Source organism: Carcharodon carcharias, chromosome 9, assembly GCF_017639515.1.
Source record: "Carcharodon carcharias isolate sCarCar2 chromosome 9, sCarCar2.pri, whole genome shotgun sequence".
Taxonomy (NCBI): domain Eukaryota; kingdom Metazoa; phylum Chordata; class Chondrichthyes; order Lamniformes; family Lamnidae; genus Carcharodon; species Carcharodon carcharias.
Window position 1 is genome coordinate 5,168,624 of NC_054475.1, and position 21,849 is coordinate 5,190,472.

At 43.4% G+C, this 21,849-nt stretch overlaps 1 protein-coding gene across 1 annotated transcript; it reads left to right on the forward strand.

Moving 5' to 3' along the window:
- Positions 1–1,955: 1,955 nt before the first annotated feature.
- LOC121282316 (hyaluronidase PH-20-like) lies at positions 1,956–21,204 on the forward strand. The gene is made up of 4 exons (XM_041195982.1): positions 1,956–2,014; positions 9,655–10,637; positions 18,792–18,881; positions 20,199–21,204. The coding sequence occupies exons 2-4, from the start codon at positions 9,675–9,677 to the stop codon at positions 20,565–20,567; spliced, it is 1,422 nt and encodes a 473-aa protein (XP_041051916.1). The 5' UTR covers positions 1,956–2,014; positions 9,655–9,674; the 3' UTR covers positions 20,568–21,204.
- The last annotated feature ends 645 nt before the right edge of the window (positions 21,205–21,849 follow it).

Here is a 21,849-nt window from a genome sequence, read left to right on the forward strand (position 1 = left end):
GTGTGCATTCTAAGCATGGTGCTAAGATAGCTAAGGGTCCCAAAATTGGAAAGCGACCTAGGAGACTTTGTAGACTTAACATGCAATATAAGCAATCAATGTACAGCAACAATCAATTTAGCTAAAGCAAGACATGATCATCATGATGCTGTGTTCAGGCTACACATTAGTACCATGTCCAGTTCTGGTCACTTAGACTTAAAGGAGACACTTAAGTGTTGGAAGCAATGCATAGGAGAGATATGAAGCTGATTCTTCATGATATGAACTGTGAGGAATGACAGGAGAAACTTGAACATATCAGCCATGAAAGAAGGTGTCTCAGAGGTGCCCTTATAGATGGATATATGATAGTAAATGTTACAGAAAAGATAAATATAGAATATTACCTTCAATTAAACTTCTAGGGAAGGACAAGTAGTCACAGGTTCAAACCAGTAAAAGGCAAATTTAGGACTGAAATGAGGAAGCTCTCCTTCACACAAGTGATCAACGTTGATCACTTTCACTCAGTTATAGCACTCTCACCTCTTAGTCAAGCCCCACACCAAAGACTTTAGCACTTAACCTAGGCTGACGATTCAGTGTAGTACTGAGGGACTGTTGCACTGTTGGGAGTGCCATCTTTCATATAAGACACTAAACCGAGACTCAGGTGAAGTAAAAGAGCATATATCACGATTTGAAGAAGAGCAGAGGTTTTCACCTAATGCCCAGGCTAACATTTATCCCTCAACCAACATCACTAAAATAGCTTAAATGGCCATTTATCTCATCGATGCTGTGGGGTAATGCTGTGTGCAAACTGGTGGTCACATTTTCCTAAATCACAACAATGAGATTGGATGTGAAAGATAAAAGCAAAAAACTGCGGGTGCTGGAAATCCAACTGTTTTGGATGTGAAAGACTTTGGGACATCCTGAGGTGGTGAAAGATGTAACATAAATGCTAGTTCTTTCTTAATATTTGGAATGGACATGGATGGGGGCAAGGAGAGAGGTTAAAACAGGGATCATTTAAACATCAATTAAATGCAGCAATGAATGGACATTAGTGCATGCGGTCTGGGAGGACAAACAATGACGAACTGAATAGAACTCCCCATCCATAATTATCTTGCAATCTTATGAATTAAAAAGTTCAGCTGGGACTTCAGGATGATTGATGATCAGAGCCCACTTCTTGTACAAATTGCCAATTCTACCAATGGTATGCACAGAGATCATGTTGGATAAAGAATACCATGTGCTGTTTGGTTAAACTCAACTTTTAGTACTGGTCTTACATTTACTACAAACTTATAGAGTGGCTTCACTTACTCTAAGGACCATGGGTAAGAAGAATCACCATTTTGATTTATGAACCTGCACTGCCAATTAGAATTTCTTAGTCACACAATGATTTGAATTGCCTCCAATTACTGCTTTTGAATCCAGATTTAACTGACATTTACTAAATCGTCCTTGCAGAACAGTAGGATGTCATGACTTGGGAGGGAGAGAATTTTTTTTTAAAAAAACACTTTTCTTAATGTTGAAAGGCTTCACTACTTCTGGTCACTGTTACCTTCCAAACCACTAGGAACATATTTATTGGAATGTTGTGTTATCCGGAAAATTCCAGTAAAGCCTCAGCCGTGGAGTCAATGAACTAATTTCCAGCTGCACACACTTCACATCCTGTGAAATAAAACTCATCAAAAACACCAGGAAACTTAATAAACAATCTATGATAAAAAATATGTGGAATAATGTGGGGTAATTTTAGAAGCCTGATCTTTTGCAACAGCAAGAGCCAAATGCTACTAATGGTTAACAGGTTTACATTCATCCCACACATCTCTATTTAGCAATATCAGACTCGTCATCTAAGTGATTCAATTTCCAATGAAGACTGACTCAAAGGGAATTATATAAGTGTGCTTACAACTGCCTGCTGCTCAGGACAATCTGAAGCACATCAACAAACTCCAAGAGAACTCCAGGTGGATACCACAAAAATAGCCAGAGAAAGGTAAATTCAACATTCAAACTGATGGTTCAGTTCTTTGTCATTAAAGGGCAGCTGTACTTCAGTTCCCAGTTGGCATAAATGTTCTTTATTGTAGCTACTAAGCTGATTAATATAAAGGCTATAGACTAAATTTATCACTGTTATATATTGACCTATTCAGGGCTATAATGAAAGAACAAGGTATCAGGGCTAATTGGATTGGAGATCTCTTCCAAAGAGTTATCATGGATGCATTAGGCTGAATGGCCCCTTTCTGGGCTGCATGTTCCTACTTTTTGATAATGCACATTTAGTTTCAAACAAGTGCCTGCCTCATGTGGTCACTAGTTCACAAGTTAAAGAGCAATATTTTTGTATATTTGGAACGTTTTAATGTAAACATGAGCTGATCTGATGTATGTACTGTCAGTGGGTCTATCTGTGTATTCTGGTGTATGGTTGAGCTAGTTCATTTATTGAGATGTTCTTCATCTGCTTGTGCAGTGTTTTTGTCAGTTGTGTTCCAGTGAAACTCAGTCAGAGTTTGAGTTTGTTATAGCTAAAAGCTGTTTCCTGCGTAGTCCAGAGTTTATTTAGATTCAGTCACTGGGAATGTTTTTTTTGATAAATATAAAGCCTATAGGTTAAATTTATTATAAATAGATATATACTGACCTTTTCAAGGTATCGGGACTAATTGGATTGGAAAGCTCTTCCAAAGAGTTGCCATGGATACACTGGGCTGAATGGCCTCTTTCTGTGTTGTGTGTTTCTACAGGCGGAATCATTCCAGATTTACGCAAAGTGAGATAGCGGGAGTGGGCGGGAGAGATGTCATTTTACCCGCTAGTTGCAATGGTGGGTTTTCGGGCCATATCGCCCCATTCCCACCTCATTATTCATGCGGCCACAGGGAACACTCCACTTCACTAGCGGGTGGCTTCTGATTTGCCCTCCACGCCATTAGCTCCTCACTTCCTCCCCCAGTTTAAACTGCAGCTGCGTGCACGCTTCTCAAAGATTGCAGCCCAGGGCTGTTCCAGTGATGAGTAGGCAGTGTAAATATTTTAAATAGAGCTGCTGAGGGATCATTCCTGCTGCTGAACTTGGCCAGCAGTACGAGTTTAAGAGCGGGCGTTAGCTGGAGCACTGAGCTCCATATAGGATAGCACTGGCATCAAATTTGTGTTTTACACAAGACTGATGGTCCTGATCCAGCTGCTGTTCTGACTTTTAATGCAAATTTATTGTGCGTGCAGGTGAAAACCTGCACCAATACGGTATCCAATGTGATTTGCCCCACAGGTGTTGTAGAACTCAAGTGGCAGTTGTAGCACCCAAAATTCATGTGCTAATGTGTCCAGTTTCTCACCCAACAACTCGGTGCTTGCACACGAACAGTGGAGAGAGCTCATCCTGAGTGAGACACAGCCAGAGTGGGTACTGGCAATTTGGTGCACAGTGGAAATTCGGTGCAGAGGGGAAGAGATGCTCTTTGCATTTTTTTCTTGCTATCCAACTTCTTAAATCTTCAGACTGTGGTCTTGCCCTGCTTCAGCAGTAGAGGCTACAAGGGAAAGGAATCACTGGTAAGTAGTGGGTAAGGTCGGGTAAGTACTTATTACTTTAATCACTCATAGTTTAAGGTCTTTTTGTGGTTTATAGTTTGCATATTCTATAGTAACAAAGATCAGGAAAGAAGGGCCCTAGAGTAATTGATTTAAAAGGTTTAATTTAAAGGGATAAGTCATGGCAGGAGCACTCAGAGCCATGGTGTGCCCCTCGTGCTCCATGTGGGAAGCCGGGGACATTTCTATGCTCGGGACCAGCATGTGTGCAGGAAATGTGTCCAGCTGCAGCTCCTGGAAGCTTGGGTTTCAGAGCTGGAATGGCGGCTGGGGACACTATGGAGCATCCGCGAGTCTGAGAGCATCATGGATAGCACGTTTAGAGAGGTGGTCACACCACAGCTGAAGGGACTTGAGGAAGGAAGGGAATGGGTGACCACCAGGCAGTCCAAGAGAAACAGGCAGGTAGTTCAGGAGTCCCCTGGGGTCCCGCTCGCAAATCGGTATTCCATTTTGGAGGCTGATGAGAGCACTGGTTTGTCACAGAAAACGGAGTGAACACTCAGACCCAGGAGGTTTGTCTTGGAAGCCTTTATTGAATCCTGATATCACAGAGAACCCAGCAGCATACAACGGAGCTAGCCGGCACTCTGAGGAAGCATCAGAGTATACACACGGTTATAGTAAAAGCGTGCGTAATTAATAACATTGAAATTTTATCTTTGGCATGCATACAATTGTTCTGTCTTAGTTTATAATTACGCAAAAACCTTGAGTAGTCCATCTGGCGACTACTCATCTGGACAGACAACAGATAGTATGACTAGGCCTTGTCTCATCTGCTGATAACAGACATCCTAACTTTGTTTCAAGGACTCTTGGTAGTTTGTTCATGATACTTGTTTTTCTTCCTTCACAATAGCTGACAGCGCAGGTTTGTCTGCTACTGGTGCAAGGAGACTTCGTTGTAGTATTCCACTTAACTCTTTGTTATCCTGTAGATGTATTTTATTCTCCCACATGGTTCCTCCAGGGAGTGCAGGCAGAGCCAAGCTTCTGGCACCACATGCAGCCTGTCTGTACAGGAGGGGAGAGAGAGCAATAGTAATAGGGGATTCTATAGTCAGGGGAACAGATAGGTGTTACTGTGGCCGTCAACGTGACTCCAGGATGGTATGTCGCCTCCCTGGTGCCAGAGTCCAGGATGTCACTGAACGGCTGCAGGGCATCCTGAAGGGGGAGGGTGATAAGGCAGAGGTCATGGTACATGTTGTGGTACCAATGACATAGGTAGAAAGAGGGATGAGGTCTTGCATCAAGAATTCAGGGAGCTAGGCAGTAGACTAAAAAGCAAGACCTCTCGGGTTGTAATCTCTGGATTACTCCCAGTGCCATGTGCTAGCGAGCTCAGAAATAGGAGAATAGTGCAGATCAATACGTGGCTTAAGAGTTGGTGCAGGAGGGAGGCATTTAGATTCCTGGGTCACTGACACCGTTTCGGGGAAGGTGGGACTTGTAGAAGCGGGACGGCCTATATCTGAAGCAGAGCGGGACTAACATCCTTGTGGGCGGGTTTGCTAGTGCTGTTGGGAGGTGTTCAAACTAATTCGGCAGGGGGAGGGGACACAGTATGTTAGCAGAATAGGGACACATCATAATACAGTAAAACAATCAAGTCAGAGGGAGTAAAGCTGCATTAAGTTTCAAGGGAGTAAGGCAAGGCTGGATGGCCTCTACTTTAATGCCAGGAGTACTACAGGTAAAACGGATGAGTTAAGGATGAGGATTGACACGTGGAATTGTGATCATGTAGCCATCACTGAGATGTGGTTGAGGGAGGGGCAGGATTAGCAGCTCAACATTCCGGGATATAGAATCTTCAGGCGAGACAGGGGAGGGGGTAAAAGAGGAGGAGGCGTTGCATTATTAGTTAAGGAGTCAGTTACTGCAGTAAGGAGAGATGATATCTTGGAGGGGGCATCGAATGAAGCTTTGTGGGTAGAGCTTAGGAATAAAAAAGGGGCAGCCACATTGTTAGGTGCTTATTATAGACCCCCAGATAGTCAGCAGGAAATTGAGGAGCAAATATGTGCACAATTTGCAGAGGTGTGTAAAAACAATAACAATAGGGTATTAGGTGATTTCAACTTTCCCAACATTAAAAGACATAGTGTTATGGGCTAGGATGGAGTGGATTTCTTGAAATGTGTACAGGAGAACTTTTTAGGTCAATATGTAGAGGGTCCAACAAGGGACGGTGCAGTGCTGGACCTAATTCTGGGGAATGAAGCCAGACAGGTGGCTGAGGTTGTGGTGGGGAAGCATTTTGGGGATAGCGACCACAACATGGTAGAATTTAAGCTTGTTATGGACAAAGAAATAGACAAGTGGCAAAAAAGTGTTTTGGACTGGGGAAGAGTGGCTTTCAGTAAAATAAGGCAGGATCTGGCCAAGATAGACTGGGAACAGCTACTTGTGGGGAAATCTACTGAGGAGCAGTGGGGGGTGGTGTGCAAAACGAAAATGGGGAGAGTACAGGCTCAACATGTTCCCTTTAGGGTGATAGAAAAGAGTAACAAACTCAGAGAACCATGGATGACCAGAGATATTCAGGTTACGATGAGAAGGAAAAGAGAGACTTTTAGCAGGTACAAGGGAAGCAAATCAGCGGAGGAATTGGTGGAGTGCAGAAAATGCAAAGTGGAGCTTAAGAAAGCAATTAGGAGAGCAAAGAAGGGATATGAGAATGCCCTGCTTGGTAAAAATAGGGAAAGTCCCAAGATATTCTATAAGTATATCAATGGGAAGAGGATAACCAGAGAAAGATAGGGCCCATAAGGGACCAAGGGGGCAATCTATGGGTGGAGCCAGAGGACATCACTAAAGTGTTGAATGAATACTTCACATCCGTCTTCACCCAAGAGAATGAGGATGAAGGTATCGAACTCGGGGAGAGAGACTACGAGCTTCTTAAGCAAACTGATGTAGGGAGTGACAAGGTATTGGAGGTGTTGGCAGGCTTAAAAACGGACAAATCTCCAGGTCCAGATGATTTGTGTCCCAGACTGCTGAGGGAGGCAAGGGAGGAGATCTCAGGGGCTCTGACCCAAATTTTTAATTCCTCTCTGGCCACGGGGGAGGTGCCAGATGACTGGACAACAGATAATGTGGTTCCGCTATTTAAGAAGGGTTGTAGAGATAAGCCAGGGAACTACGGGCCAGTGAGTCTCACATCAGTAGTAGGGGAACTATTGGAGAAATTTCTGAAGGAGAGGATCTATCTCCACTTGGAGAGGCAAGGTTTGATCAGGGATAGTCAGCATGGCTTTGTCAGAGGGAGGTCATGCCTAACAAATTTGATTGAATTTTTTGAGGAGGGGACCAGGTGTGTAGATGAGGGTAGTGCAGTTGATGTAGTTTATATGGATTTCAGCAAAGCCTTTGACAAGGTGCCACATGGGAGACTTATAAAGGCACATGGGATACAGGGTAATTTGATAAGGTGGATTCAAAATTGGCTTAGTTGTAGGAGACAGGGTGATGACAGAAGGGTGCTTTAGTGACTGGAAGCCAGTGTCCAGTGGCGTACCACAGGGATCTGTGCTGGGTCCCCTATTATTTGTCATTCATATAAACGACATAGATGACTATGTGGGGGGTAGGATTAGAAAGTTTGCGGATGACACAAAGATTGGCCGGGTGGCTAACAGTGAGGTTGAGTGTCTTGGGCTACTGGAAGATATAGAACCAAATCTGCATTATCAAAACGTAGGCTGGAATTTTCTGTTGGTGGGGGGGGGGGGTAGTCGCAAAAAGGTGAGAAGGCCAAAGTTGGTTTCCCACTGTCGTGAAGCCAGTTTGCGATTGTCCGCTCCACCAGTCAATGCCGAACTGCCTTTCCCACTGCCACACGTCGGGAACCTCATTTCAATACTTTAGCATCTCATTATAATCCCTGCCCACTGGAGTCATCGCTGCCCCCACACTGGATCATCTGGGCATGTCAGTGTGATTGCACGCTGGCGTGTTTCACAACTGTACATAAGCAACGTGCACCTGGTGAGCTGCACTTCACTCGGGACTTTGAGTTCTGTTTGCCTACCTTGCTTCAGGCAGCACTCGCAGTCATCAGCACCAGGCTTCACGGAGAGCACCACCACTTTTATGGGGGCTCATGGGCAGGTGTCTACCCACCAGACTAGCCCTAAGGCGGAGGTGGCTTTTCAACTGCTGCGCGGCTAAAGCTTGCTTGGGGAAGGAGGAGAAATGGCCTCAGACCAGGGGAGACTCTGCAAGGTGAGGGCTGTACTGGGGAAGGAGGTGCGTGTGGGGGGGGGAACATGTTGATCTGTGCAAGTGGCCTCGAGATGGTGAGGGCTGAGGAGGCAGTCTCCAGAGGAGCTGAGGCCAGATCGGGATGTGAGGTTATGTGTGAGAATGGTTGGTGATGTCCCTTGGCAGTGAGTGAGATGCCAGTGAATGAGTGATGGCCTAGTGAGTGTGTGAGTTTAGACTGATGAGATGGTTGTCTTACTCTGGCAGCATGGATGAGATCATTCATCTGTTTTCTGCACTGGATGGCTGACCTCTTGATGTGCAGCATTGGCATTGACCACCTCTGCCACTGCCTCCCGAGCTGGAGTGGGGAGACTGATGGGCCTCCTGTGGCCAGAGTGGGGGGGTAGATGACATCGTGGTGGGCCTCCACAGCGTCTAGATGATGTCCCAGCGACGTGTCACTGAATCGGGGGCGGGGGGGGGTGTGCGGTTAGTGCTGCACTTTTCTTGGCTTTTGGGGCCATGCCTTTACCAGAGCAGTCCTGGGATGCAAGTATTGAGAAGTGTGCGTGTGGCTGCACTTAAAATATGGTACCTGGAGTAAAGGAATGTTGAGGTAACGGCGTGAAAGACAAATCTGACACCTCCCACCAGCGAGACTGCCTGTTTCCTGCAGCTGCATAATTTATGAGGTGGGAATGGGACGGTACTGTGCAAAAACCCACCATTGCAGCCAGCAGATAAAACAACTTTCTTCCCACCCGCTACCGCAGTTTGTGCAAACCTGGGACGATTCTGCCCTCCATCTCATTTTTCCTAAGAACAGGTAGTAATGTGGCAATTGTCCATCCTTTATGGAACTCATCTGACCTTCATTCCATTGATTTATAAAACCTCAGTCGTTGGACCTGATTCCAACCTCTGTTCAACCCAAGACCCTGTATAAAATTGGACTTTTCAACACTTGAGCAGAGAGTACCCACACGACATAGTATGCAAAGTAAAAACAGACACAATTTTCCACAACAACTTTATGTGCTCCACCCAAGTAATGCTATACATGCAGGTGCTAAAGACAGAAATCTAGTCTATAGTGTCTGAAATCTCTGAAGTTAAGTTTAGGAGAATGCAGGAATGTAGAAGACAGGGAGTCCCATGGACGAAATTTCCATACAAAGAAAGAAGAAACAAACTTGCATTAATATAGTGCACCTGGAATGTTTAACGCAAGTCCTCCTGCCAATTTGCACACAGCAAGTCATGCAAGTAGCAAATAAACACAGGTTTTGTTTTGCCATAAAGATTATTAATCATTATCGTTCTACTAGCTCGCGTTTCTGTCTAGCTGAAAAACTTGAAGATCTTCCTATATGCACATCGTTTATATAGTTCATTCCATGACCTCAAGATAAACCCTTGACAGCCAATGAAGTAACTTGTGAGGTGCAATCACTGTATATTGTAGGGACTATTAATATGAACTATTAATGCACTCAGACCGAGTTATTGCATGCTTTTCTTCAACACAACAGTTGAACCTATTTTCGACTAAAATCTGTGCAAAAGTAGTGCACACAAAAATTTAATACAAATGCATGCGTCCATAAGTGTATTTTGCAAATTAATGTTTCTACTACTCAATCTCTAATTTGACCAGTTGGTAGAATTACATGTTTTTATTGGTATATCAGGCTTGGGGATAAGTGGTAGTTACCTAATTGCTACACATAATGCTGGATTTTAATGTTAAATAGGTTTTTATGTGCACATTTTCAAACGTGACAATTTTTGTTTCCACCTATTTTTTTCCCTTAGAAACTGCAACGAACGTTCCCATGATGGAGCCATCCAACCTTTTAGGAAGTTTCAGTTGCTGCATTAATGGTTTGGTCATTTTTTGGCACCTCTTATTTGTCCCAGTTTGCTTCAGCCAGCCACAACTCAAGACTGCACTTCCGCTTAAACAAAGATTTCCATTTCTTGTGATGTGGAACGCACCAACAGAGCTATGCACAAGAAAGTTCGGAATAACTTTCAACCTAACCTCTTTTCCAATGATCTCTACCACACGGAGGAGTCCGCTTCAGCAGGACATTAGAATCTTCTTCAATCGTATGCTCGGTTACTATCCTCACTATGATGAGCTGACAGGTCAGGAATTCAACGGTGGTATCCCACAGCAGGTTAGAATAGATGAGCACTTGCTAAAGGCTGAGCAGGACATTGAGGAGTTAATTCCATCCAACATGTCCAGAGGGTTAGCAGTTATTGACTGGGAAAATTGGAGGCCCCTCTGGGGTCGGAACTGGCACCACAAGTTAATCTACAAATACCAGTCTATTGAGTTGGCCCAGCAGAGGGACCTCTCCTTAACATGGGAAAGGGCAGTTGCAGTTGCCAAGACTGAATTTGAAGAAGCTGCCAAAGATTTTCTATTAAAGTCTCTGCAGCTGGGAAAGAAATTAAGACCAAACCAATTATGGGGATTCTACTTGTTCCCCAATTGTTACAACTATATGCACAAGAACAGGAACAGAACATATACGGGGACATGTCCATCACGTGCAATATCGCGGAACAATGAACTCCTCTGGTTATGGCAAGAGAGCACAGCACTTTACCCAAGTATTTATCTGTCCAAAGCATTCAATTCTTCCTACAACACAAAGCTGTTTGTACAGAATCGTGTCCAAGAGGCGATGAGGGTTGCAGCACTTTCCAAGGAGAACTATTCTCTGCCAGTCTATCCTTACACCAGAGTAATCTATCGTGATTCAATGAATGAAATCCTCTCTGAGGTAAGAAGGAGATAAACTGTGAACAATTCATCACATGCTAACAACTAATCTGGAGCGGAATTTAAGCTGTAAGCTATGTAAAGCCAGCTGTTGAGGTCGTGTGGTGGCTCATGTAAAATAACAATAAGTTGCATTTATGTGGCACTTTTATGTCTTGGGTAAATGAGTTTGTTGGTCAACTGAACTCTAACTGCATGCCATCCTATGTTCTCTTCAGTTGCTGCTTGCAATCAATAACCGAGGGAGGCTGATGTGAGAATAAACAGTGATGGTTTATTGAGACATAGGGCACAGCACCAGATCATACGTGCTCACTTGGAAACCTACAGAACTAGACTTACAGTTCCCAGCTGCCAGCACTGTACATTGATTCGTCAGTGCTGTCACATGATCAGTACACTTGCATTCTCTTAAAGGGACAGGGTACCTCACTTTACCACATCCCTCCCCCTTTACTTAAAAGTGCAGCTAAAAAGCTTAAAACACATTAACTATTTACACAATAACTATTTACAGGTCAAGTCTCTCAGGAGGCCTCTTCTTTGACACGTTGAGCGTCTTAGCCCAACAACCTTGGCTGGTGTTTCCAAGACCTCCTTTTCAGGGCAGTTCCCCACTATGTCCCTCAGCGGATGACTTCACTACCTTCCAGGTGCAGTCACGTTCACTCCTGCTGCCCCTCCCCTCCAAGCTAAAATAGATAAAGGGCAACAAGCACAAAGCAACAGAGTGATGAGCTACATGATGAGTGAGGAGAAAGAGGAAAAGAAAAAAAATTCTTTTTGTTTTTCTTTCCGAGGACTGTCAATAATTTCTGTTTTTCTTTCTGTGTGTCCTTTACTTGGGAGCACAGACCCATATCTCTGTCTTCTTTTTAATTTAGCTGTTGGCTGGTCTAGACTCAGGCATGAGATGAACGTGAATGAGTTCAGTAGTTGGGTTTTCCGACAGATCTTCTGTGAATTCAGGGTCTTCTAGCTTTAAAACTACAGGGCTTTTACGCAGCTGCTGCTTCAGCTCCTCCAATTCTTTCCTATTCTCATTAATAGTTTCCTGGAGAATCACATTTCATTGCCCCTTCTCAGTTAATTTGTTCCTTATCTTGGCCAGAGACAGGTTTAATTCTTTCTTTACTTCTTCATATCTTTATCGTGGCACAAATTGGGAATTGATTGAATTTTGTAGCACACGAAAGTCCTTTAATAGATTTTCCATTTCTTTTCGAAGGATGCTAACTTCAGCTTGAACTCTGCCCTGGTGCAACACTTCTATGAGCTTCTCCCATTGGGTCTTTGTGTGCTCATTTTTTCCTGCAGAAACACTTCTGACTTCGAATTGAGAGCTTAGCGGGCCCTCAAGATTTATTTCTCCCAGCCAGCTTCTTCCAAGGAAACTCGGTCCCCTGCTCTGACATTACAAATAGTGTAGACTGTTCCTCATACTGCACCTTGACTTACCATGCCCCTTTCATATTTATTTCTTCACCCGAGTATCCATGTGTCTGAAACTTCTAACTTCAAAGGATGGGTTCCTTTACTCAGATATCCAAATGTATGCTCTCTAATGATGGACATCACCGCTCCTGTATCAATTCCCATCATAATGGGATGTCCGTTAACTGTAATATTTACTCGGATTGGCTCGGTTCTACCCTCTGTGAGGCTATATAATGAATGGATGTCTGATTCTATTTCTTCTGGCTCTTCCATGAGGCATATTTCACGATTTTCCTTCTGCCTTTATAGTGCTGTTTTAGCCTTTCTCTGCAGTGCCACATTATGGGGCATTAGCGCTGGCAGAAAAAGCACTCGACTTGTTTGAGTTGTTGTTCGCTCACTGGAGTCTGGATGTATTTCGTGACATCTTTTGATGAACTGCCTCTATCACTGCTTGTTTGTCCCTACAACCACACCACCCCCCTCCACTTCTCTCCACCTCCCCCCCCCCACCCACCTTAAACCAACTTATATTTCACCCCTTCCTAATTCACCTAGTTCTGTCGAAGGGTCATGAGGACTCGAAACGTCAACTCTTTTCTTCTCCGCCGATGCTGCCAGACCTGCTGAGTTTTTCCAGGTAATTCTGTTTTTGTTTTGTATTTCGCTCATCCATTTTGTGGGTTTTCACTGCAGTGCCGTTGTTTTTCAATAGTCTGGAGCAAGAGAGCGTTTCCCGCCTTTCTATGGAGTCTGAAGTTTTTGCGCCTTTTGTTGCCGGATTGTACCGCTTAACTAGATGGACTACGCCATCTTGTGTATCTTTTATAACTTTGGAATTTCTAACAGCACTCTCCATCACGGTAGCTCATTCTAATGCCTTATTGAAGTCTAGACCAGATTCGGCTAGCAAACGCCTTTGGATAGTATCATCTCCAATCCCGTAAATCAGCCTATCTCAACATATCACTAATGGATGTTCTGAATTCGCAAAGCTCAGTTAATGCCTTTAAAACAGCCACACAGTCAGCTATTAACAACAATAATAAAAACAAAAAAACTGCGGATGCTGGAAATCCAAAACAAAAACAGAAACAGAATTACCTGGAAAAACTCAGCAGGTCTGGCAGCATCGGCGGAGAAGAAAAGAGTTGACGTTTCGAGTCCTCATGACCCTTCGACAGAACTTGAGTTCGAGTCCAAGAAAGGACTCTTTCTTGGACTCGAACTCAAGTTCTGTCGAAGGGTCATGAGGATTCGAAACGTCAACTCTTTTCTTCTCCGCCGATGCTGCCAGACCTGCTGAGTTTTTCCAGGTAATTCTGTTTTTGTTTTTGTTTTACACAGTCAGCTATTGCCTCCTCTGGAAGCCTATTCCTTGAATTGAACTTAAAGTGCTGCAGAGTAATTGAGGGTTGTGTACAATTTTTATAGTCTCTTTGAAAGTCTTCTAGTCGGGAGTGTCATGCTACGTTAGGCTGTGGATCAGCCCATATATTTTTCTCCTGCGTGAGGTCAAAAGAATCACCCTTTTCTTCTCCTCCCCCATGATGTGGTTAGTGGTAAAGCAGAATGCTAGGCATTCGAAATACTGAGACTAGTCATCTGAAATGGGGTTAAATGGATCGACACGCCCAGGCTGCATCATGAACAATTGCAAGGGGGCTGCACTTCTGATGGCTTCCCTGTTAATGACAAATTTAGGTGCTTGGCTTACCACGGCTTTTTTGTCTGTCATTGATCAATTCATGTTTTACCTTCTGCAGAGTTGCACTCTCCCTGGTGTGTCTTATAATTTTCTGTCCAAAGCCATTTTTCTTGCATGCACCTCTTTAAATGTATTGCCGCTTTAAGAGCAGCCACCTTTGTTTTTCACTCTGTCTCTGCAGCTGTCAGCTTTTCTCTGCTATGTTTCGCACTCTTTTTGAGTTTTGGCAGGATCCCCATGGTCATGATTCTGCAGGTTTTTTTTCATTTTAAACTGCAGCATTGCTTTCTGTTCCAATTGCCAGCTGTCACTTATTTTACAAGTTAAGTAGAGATGCTCTTTCCAATGCCTTGCTCGCCCATCTTAAAATATATATTTTTTTGTTCCTTATCCTCATCGCTACTTTTATGTCTTGGGTAAATGAGTTCATTGGTTAACTGAACTCGAACTGCAAGCCTTCCTATGTTCTCTTCAGTTGCTGCTTGCAATCAATAACAAGGATAGAATAATGTAAAAATTAACAGTAATGGTTTATTGAGGCATAGGGCAGAGCACCAGATCATGCATGCTCACTCAGAAACCTCTAGAACTAGACTTACGGTTCCCAGTTGCCTATGCTATACAGTGATTCGTCAGTGCAGTCACATGATCAATATACTTGCATTCTCTTAAAGAGACAGGGTACCTCACTTTACCACATCCCTCCCCCTTTACTTAAAATAGCAAGGTTTCAAGGAAGTATAATCAGATGAAAACTAACATTGAGCTAACAGAAATATTAGGGCAGTTAACCAAAAGTGTAGTCAAAGAGTTAAATTTTAAGAAATAGCTTAGGATACAGTAGCATAGTGGCAATGTTACTGGGTTAGTGATCCAGAGGCCTGGACTAATACTCCAGAGACAAACATTCAAATCCTACCATGGTAGCTTGGGGGAATATAAATTCAATTAACCAATAAATGTGGAATAAAATTTTAGTCATTAATAATCATGAAATTAACAGATTGCCACCATTCACTCATGACCTGCAGGGGAGCAAATCTGCCATCCTTACCTGGTCTGGCCTGCATGGGACTCCATACCCACAGCCATGTGTTTGAGTCTTAATTCTTAGCAAAACCCTTAACAGGAAAAAGCATTGTGGGTATACCTACACTGCAAGTGGCTCACCACCATGCTTTCAAGGGCAATTAGGGAGGGCAAGAAATGTTGGCCTTGCCAGTGACAATCACATGCCTGGAATTAATAAAAGAAAGTTGGAGAGAGATTGTAATGAGGTAAAATGTTGCAGAGTTCTAGGACAGAGATTTGCAGCTCTTCAATGAGTCCTTGACCCTTGGTCATTTCCCAACAGACAGGGGCATTCAGCCCCTGGTCTTCTACCTGTCGCTTACCAGTGAAGTAAAAGTAAAAATATTATCAACTCAAAGATTCCTACCTTGGGCAGAGAACAGTGCATGGCACAACTAATGCTGTCAAAAGGGAAGGAAGGATGGATAAAACGAGTGGTAGCAATCCATTTTGGATATAATAACATAGGAACAGGACCCCAAAAAAATAGGCTCTCACGTTATGGTTTTCTCAATATCAGTCAGCAGGAAACCAACAGAAGACCCGGACAGTGTGACGTATGACTTATAGAATTTTCAATGATATTTAAGGTCACCTTCCATGAATTTTGGCGAGATTTCACTTGTGCTTTACTTAAAAATATATAATTTTTTTTGGTGTCACTGCATAGTGCCTCTGGCCAGCAGTAGCACTTTGATACCAAAAAAACGTAAGACAGCAGCTGGTGATTGACAGTACCAAGGGTTGCACTAAGCAGCTAGCAGTGGCCAAAGGTAGCAGTATATAGTGTAAGTGCCAAAGGGCAGAAGCAGGTAGTTGGCACTGCCGAAGGACTTCATCTGCTATGTGACAGTTCCAGTAAATTCAGGTGGTGAAGGATAGTGCTGCAGTCCAACCTTTCCCTTTATAAGTTTTTATTCACAGAGACACACATTAAAAACACACACCTCCAAAACCCAATCGCCACGTTTTCGGTCTGCTTCTATTTGTAACTCTTCCGAGTCAAAACAAATAAACTAAATTAACAAATCAAGGGACAAATTAAAAAGCAGCCCCTTAAAGGGAAACTGCAAAAATAAAAGACAAGATTGAAAGAAAACCTACGAACATTCTATTTGTAGGAGCACAAGTGAATCCCCAGTTGATGTCCATCACCTCAATACAATTAAACCTTCAATTAATATATACACTTAACATTAAGGAGCAGAGTCTTGTGTTTGACAAGGCAAAGAAGCTGCATCTGCTAACAGTAAATAGTTCAGGCAATCAATACTTAGTGTTCCACAAGAACACCAGCAAAAGCAGCATTATATATACTTTACCATACTGTGTTAGGAAAGTAAAACTCTCTTTTGGGTCTATATTGGACCATAAGACATAGGAGCAGAAATTAGGCCATTTGGCCCATCAAGTCTGTTCCTCTATTCAATCATGGCTGATAAGTATCTCAACCCCATTCTCCCGCCTTTTCCCCGTAACCTTTGATCCCCTTACCAATCAAGAACCTATCTATCTCAGTCTTAAATACACTCAATGACCTGGCCTCCACAGCCTTCTGTGGCAATGAATTCCATAGATTCACCAGTCTCTGGCTAAAGAAGTTTCTCCTCATCTCTGTTCTAAAAGGTCTTCCCTTTACTCTGAGGCTGTGCCCTCGGGTCCTAGTCTCTCCTACTAATGAAAACATCATCCCCATGTCCACTCTATCCAGGCCTTTCAGTATTCTGTAAGTTTCAATCAGGTCCCCCCTCATCCTTCTAAACTCCATTGACTATAGACCCCAGAGCCCTCAAACGTTCCTTATATGTTAAGCAGGAGAAGGTTTTGATTTGATGAATCAACTGTGCTGGTATGTGCAGTCAATTTGCAGTATCTTTCAGGCAGTCCTTTTACTATAAGATTAATCCTTTTCCCTCCCTGACACCCATCCCTGACCACCCACTTGTTCCCAAAGAAATTGTTCACATTACAGTGCTGTGGTTTGGGGCTTGAGTTTCAGTGTTGGCTGACACTGTACTCAGTTACCGACATTTATTTGATGAATTGCACCAGGCAGTTGGCAAACATTATTCTTGTGTGGAAACACTTTAAAACTTCAACCACAGTTGCCATTCCAACATAGCTAATTCCTTAGTTCTTAGAATCGTACCACTAGGATGTTTTTCCAGTCAGTATTGTTAACCTTTCCTATGTGAGATTATCAGGGACCTTTTTTTGACTGGCAATTAGAAAGAGGCAAACAAAACCAGGTACAAGAAAAATCCATCAAAGTTGACCCCTTGAGCATTTAAACTCGTTCCTTTCATATTTGAACGCCCTTAATGATTTTTCCTGTATTACTGCATGTGGCAGGTTTATGCCAAACATTTATCACTCTGAGTAATTATTTTTCTCTGTTATCTGTTTTATGTCTTTGGATTTAGTTCTATTGATGTCCTCTGTTCCTACTTTTCTGGCTTACTTTTATGTAATATTGTGCATTTATCTTATCAACTCCATTAAATAAGGAGTTTTTGTGGAGCAGTGGGTAGCATCCCTGCCTTTCACTCCAGGACTTGACGTCCAGAGTAGGTGCATTCGTTAACATGGCCAAACAAGTTGAGCATCAGCCTGCAAATCCTTTCAACATATGCCAACGGCGGGTGTTAAGAGTGGGAGAGATTCCTAATCAGGCCTATGATGGAAAGAATGTGGGAGCCTCCACCGGCACTATCCATAACCCCAGACTACAACATATATGTAAAAGTGTGTGTTGCCAGCTGGTGTAAGTCGGACTTTGAGACCAGAATTCTCCGGCCCCTTCCCCTACCCCCTTAACCCCCACCCCACCCCCCCACCCACAACTGCCGTGGGGCTGGCAAGAAGCCTCCGTTCACATCGGCAGGACTGGAAGATCCCGCTGGCGTGAGGGGCTGGAAAATTCTGGCCTGTGAGTGAAATGTAACCTACCACTCTGTTAAATTTTTAATGCATTGAGTTCCATTCTTTAGTTACCCTCTTCCTGAACTGCAAAGCTTGAACTTCTTGAATTTTTCTTTGCAGTTCATCTGCGTTACACTTTACACGGAGCAGTCTCTCCCTCTTCTCTGTACCCTTTCCAAAGCTGCAAAGTGCAAGTACTTCATAACAGTCTAATATTTGGAGCATCATCTTGGTTGGGTACAAATGACTGTGAAATTGGGAAGGAATAGGGAGCTTTAAATTGAGAAGAGGCATGGCCAATCATGATATGTGTCAACAGTATGTTTAGACAAATCAGGACTCCTACTGGGAGAAAGAAAGGAGGGCTTGCATTGATATAGCACTTTCCACTGGATGTCTCAAAGTGCTTAACAACCAAGGGAGTACTTTTCAAAGTGTAGTCACTGCTATAATGTAGGAAACATGGTAGCCAAATGCAGCCAGCAAACTTCCACAAATAGCAACTTGATAATGACCAGACAATCTGCTTTTGCTGATGTTGATTGAGGGATAAATATTGGTCAGGAGACCGGGGATAACTCCCCTGCTCTTCCTCAAAATAGTGTCATGGGGATCGTTTACATTCTCCCGAACAAGACAAATGGGGCCTCGGTTTAATGTCACCCCTGACAGTGCAATGCTCTCTCAGTACTTCACTGGAATGTCAGTCTTGATTTTGTGCTCAGCCACTGAACCAATGCACAATCAGTACTTTTACTGGGTTTTTTTTAGGGTAAGTAGGACTACTTTTGGGTTATGCAATTACCCAGTTAAAGCTGCCTGCTTCTGATTGAGGTCACTGCATATCTGTGTTATGGCAAGACGATCAGGCCACAACATAGGCCTTGTAAATAAAAACTTGTAAATTCATTTGTTTTCACTTATAGAGTCTGGGAGTTATTGACAGATTGACACAGTAAAGAGTTTCCATATGTAACCTTCTCGTGCCAAGAACTAACTTAAAGAATCTCTCCTCAGGCGGATCTTGTGAATACGATTGGTGAAAGCGCTTCTCTGGGAGCTGCTGGAATCGTTGTTTGGGAAAGCTCTAACATAACTCAAACCAACGTAAGATTTTCTTTCAAGCTTTTCACTTATCATGATCCAAATTGCTAAGAGAATAGCTATAGTTGCTTCATTTTATGTGGTCACGCTGAATTGAATAAGAGTTTGCAGCTATAATAACCTCTTAACCTGGGAATAGTCGACCAAACTCCAGAGAAAATGGCCCAACATGTCCCAGGAACACTAGTTAAGTAGGTCTATAAGTTGTAAGGTAGTGATGGAAAAATGACCTGATAGCTCTGGCGTGAAGAGTGTGCCGAACATAGAATAGCTCAGCATAGGAGGTTACTCAGCACATCAAGTCTGTGCTGGTTCTTTCAAGGTACATCTTCAATTTCTGGTAATATTAATGTTGAGCAAACAAACATAAACCCTCATCATAGACGTAGCATAAAAATGCATAAATATCTGGTTAGAAATGGGATCAAAGCTTATTAGATTAAATATTGATCAAAATAATGAAATTCTCCGTGAAGCATAATAGTTTCCATACTAATAGCACAGGGGCCGGTTAACTCACTTCACTAGATGACTAGCCTGCGGTTCAAAATTACACCAACAGTGTGGGCTTTATTCCTGTTCCAGCTGAGGTTAACTTAGGGAACTGCCTCCTCACCTGTGCCATGTTTGATGTGGAGTGGTGCCCCTCGAGCTATATAAACAACTGTCTCTTAAAAGATGCCCATGGTCCCTTGTGGACAATGGCTAATACCTAACGACTACTAAAGGCACCAAAGAAATATCATCTGGATAGAGTAATCAACTAGAGTTGAAGGGTGGAATGGACAAAATAGGACAGATAACATGGAGTTTTACGCTTGATTGTGCCTATATGTTAATCCTTGTAGGATACTCCAACCAAAGAGGTGTGACATATGTAGTAGATTTCAGGGTTATTGAAATTAGAACACAGCCTTCTTTGGTGACTTTTTATTATAATGTATTTACTTGCATCCTTCTGTGGCTTTGTGCCTCTCTTACTAAATAAACCATATCCCCAGCAAAAAGGTGAGTCAGTGGCCTATTCACTGGTCTATGCTGCAAGCATTCGACCACTTGGGAGAGTGCAAGAGGTGGTTCCTGCTTTCAACTACCATGCAAATGGAAGTGTCCTGCACCAATCTGAGGGTCTAAATGCAGTTTACCCTTCAAGGTTGCAGCACTTTGGCGCTCTGGTGACTGTCGCTCCCTTCCCCATCAGGGCTGATTGCTTCTTTTTAAAGCATAGTTTGTCGTCGGGAGCATAATTGCAGCTGGCTAGATTTACCGCTTCATGTTGTAACCCTCATCATGCTCACCACTCTTCGTTCGCTCTTGCAGCACACCTGCACAATGTTGCAGAGCATTGTCAACAATGTCCTGAGTCACTACATCTTGAATGTGTCGCATGCAGCGAGACTATGCAGCAGAGTACTGTGTCGCAACAAGGGCAGGTGTTTAAGAAAGAACTGGGAGTCCAGCGACTACCTGCACTTGAACCCAAACAACTTCAAGATACACAGGAGAAAAAGCGGACGTCTTGCAGTAATCGGCCAAGCATCCCTGAAGGATCTGCAGCAGATGGCGGAGAAATTCACCTGCCAGTGCTACGTTGGAAAAAACTGTGACTCTCACCTCCCTTTCACTGACACAACTGAACTTGATGATGATAAACCTGTAACACATTCTTCAAGAAATGAATTAGATTAATAAGGGCAGACGGATGTCAGGTTTTATGCTGAGTTTGGAGAAAGGGATATTTTTCACAAAACGTGGTGGTGATTTATAAAGAGAGGAGGAAAAGATCAGCTTGTTCAGCGACCCTGCTGAAAGGTGTGAATGTGGTACAAAAAAAAGAAAAACTAGCAATTTTTCATCCCAACCAGACATCTCAATGTGCTTTACAGCCAATGATGTACTTTTTGAAGTGAAGTCGCCTGTTGTAATGTAGGAAAGGTGGCAATCAGCTTGTGGGCAGCAAACTCCCACAAACAGCAACGTGATAATGTTCAGATAACCCGTTCTTTTCCAATGTTTGTTGAGGGGTTAATATTGGCCGGGGCATTGGGGATAACTCTCCTGCAGAAAGTGCCGTGGGGATCTTTTACACCCACCTGAGCATGCAAATGGGGCCTAAATTGAAAGTGTCATCTGAAGGACAGCATCTCTGACAGTGCGGCATTCCCTCCGTACCGCACTAGAGTGTCAGCATTTGAGTTTTGAGCTCAAGCTGCGGAGTGGGACTCGAACCTGGGGAGTGAGAGTGCTCCCCACTCAGCCGTAGCTGCTGCTTACACTCCTGTGCATTCTGGAGAGGTATTTGGGGATTTTTGCACATACAGTTAAAGTGAAGGAGAAAAAGAATGTTTAAATAGGGGTTTTTTTTTCGTATTCGGTTCATTTCACTATCACTGCTGGTTAAGAATTAGAATTGTGTTATAATGTAATCATTCTCTCATTCTGATTGACAAGTAGAAAACAAAATGAAAACAAATCCCTTAATTCCTCCACATCATTAAACTCTGAGGCAATAATGATCAGCAGTCACTGCACTCCAAAAAGTAACTCATTGTGTAAAGGGCTTTAACTTGTTGTGATGATGTGATAAGGTATTATGTAAATGCAAGTGTTCTTTCCCTTAATCCCGCTTCACGTTCTCTCATGTTGAGCTGGATTCAACATGCCACCCATGGGTGGGAAAGTAGGCGGGTAGGCCTGTAAAAATCCCGGACTTGCCTGGAGGTCCAGTCCATTCCTGAACGCCACTTCAATGTCCTCATTGCAGTACTGGCAATGGCCATTGCTCCTGGTGGCGCTGCTGATACTGCAGCCTCTGATGGGCAGGCAGCTCTGGGAGGCGGGACTTACTGCTGGAAGGGGGCGGAAGTCTCGTCTCCTGATAATTAAAGGACTGTCGGCCCTAAAATTAAAACGGGATGAGCCAACCAGGTGGAGGTGTACTCACCCACTACATTTATGCTGGAGTGCAGGG

What these genes read in the sequence shown, in the direction of transcription:
- LOC121282316 (XM_041195982.1), top strand. Translation starts at nt 9,675, where the DNA reads ATGATGGAGCCATCCAACCTTTTAGGAAGTTTCAGTTGCTGCATTAAT. An exon ending in TGAATGAAATCCTCTCTGAG is followed by an intron (nt 10,638 to 18,791) that starts GTAAGAAGGAGA and finishes ATCTCTCCTCAG; the next exon opens with GCGGATCTTGTGAATACGAT. An exon ending in CTAACATAACTCAAACCAAC is followed by an intron (nt 18,882 to 20,198) that starts GTAAGATTTTCT and finishes TCGCTCTTGCAG; the next exon opens with CACACCTGCACAATGTTGCA.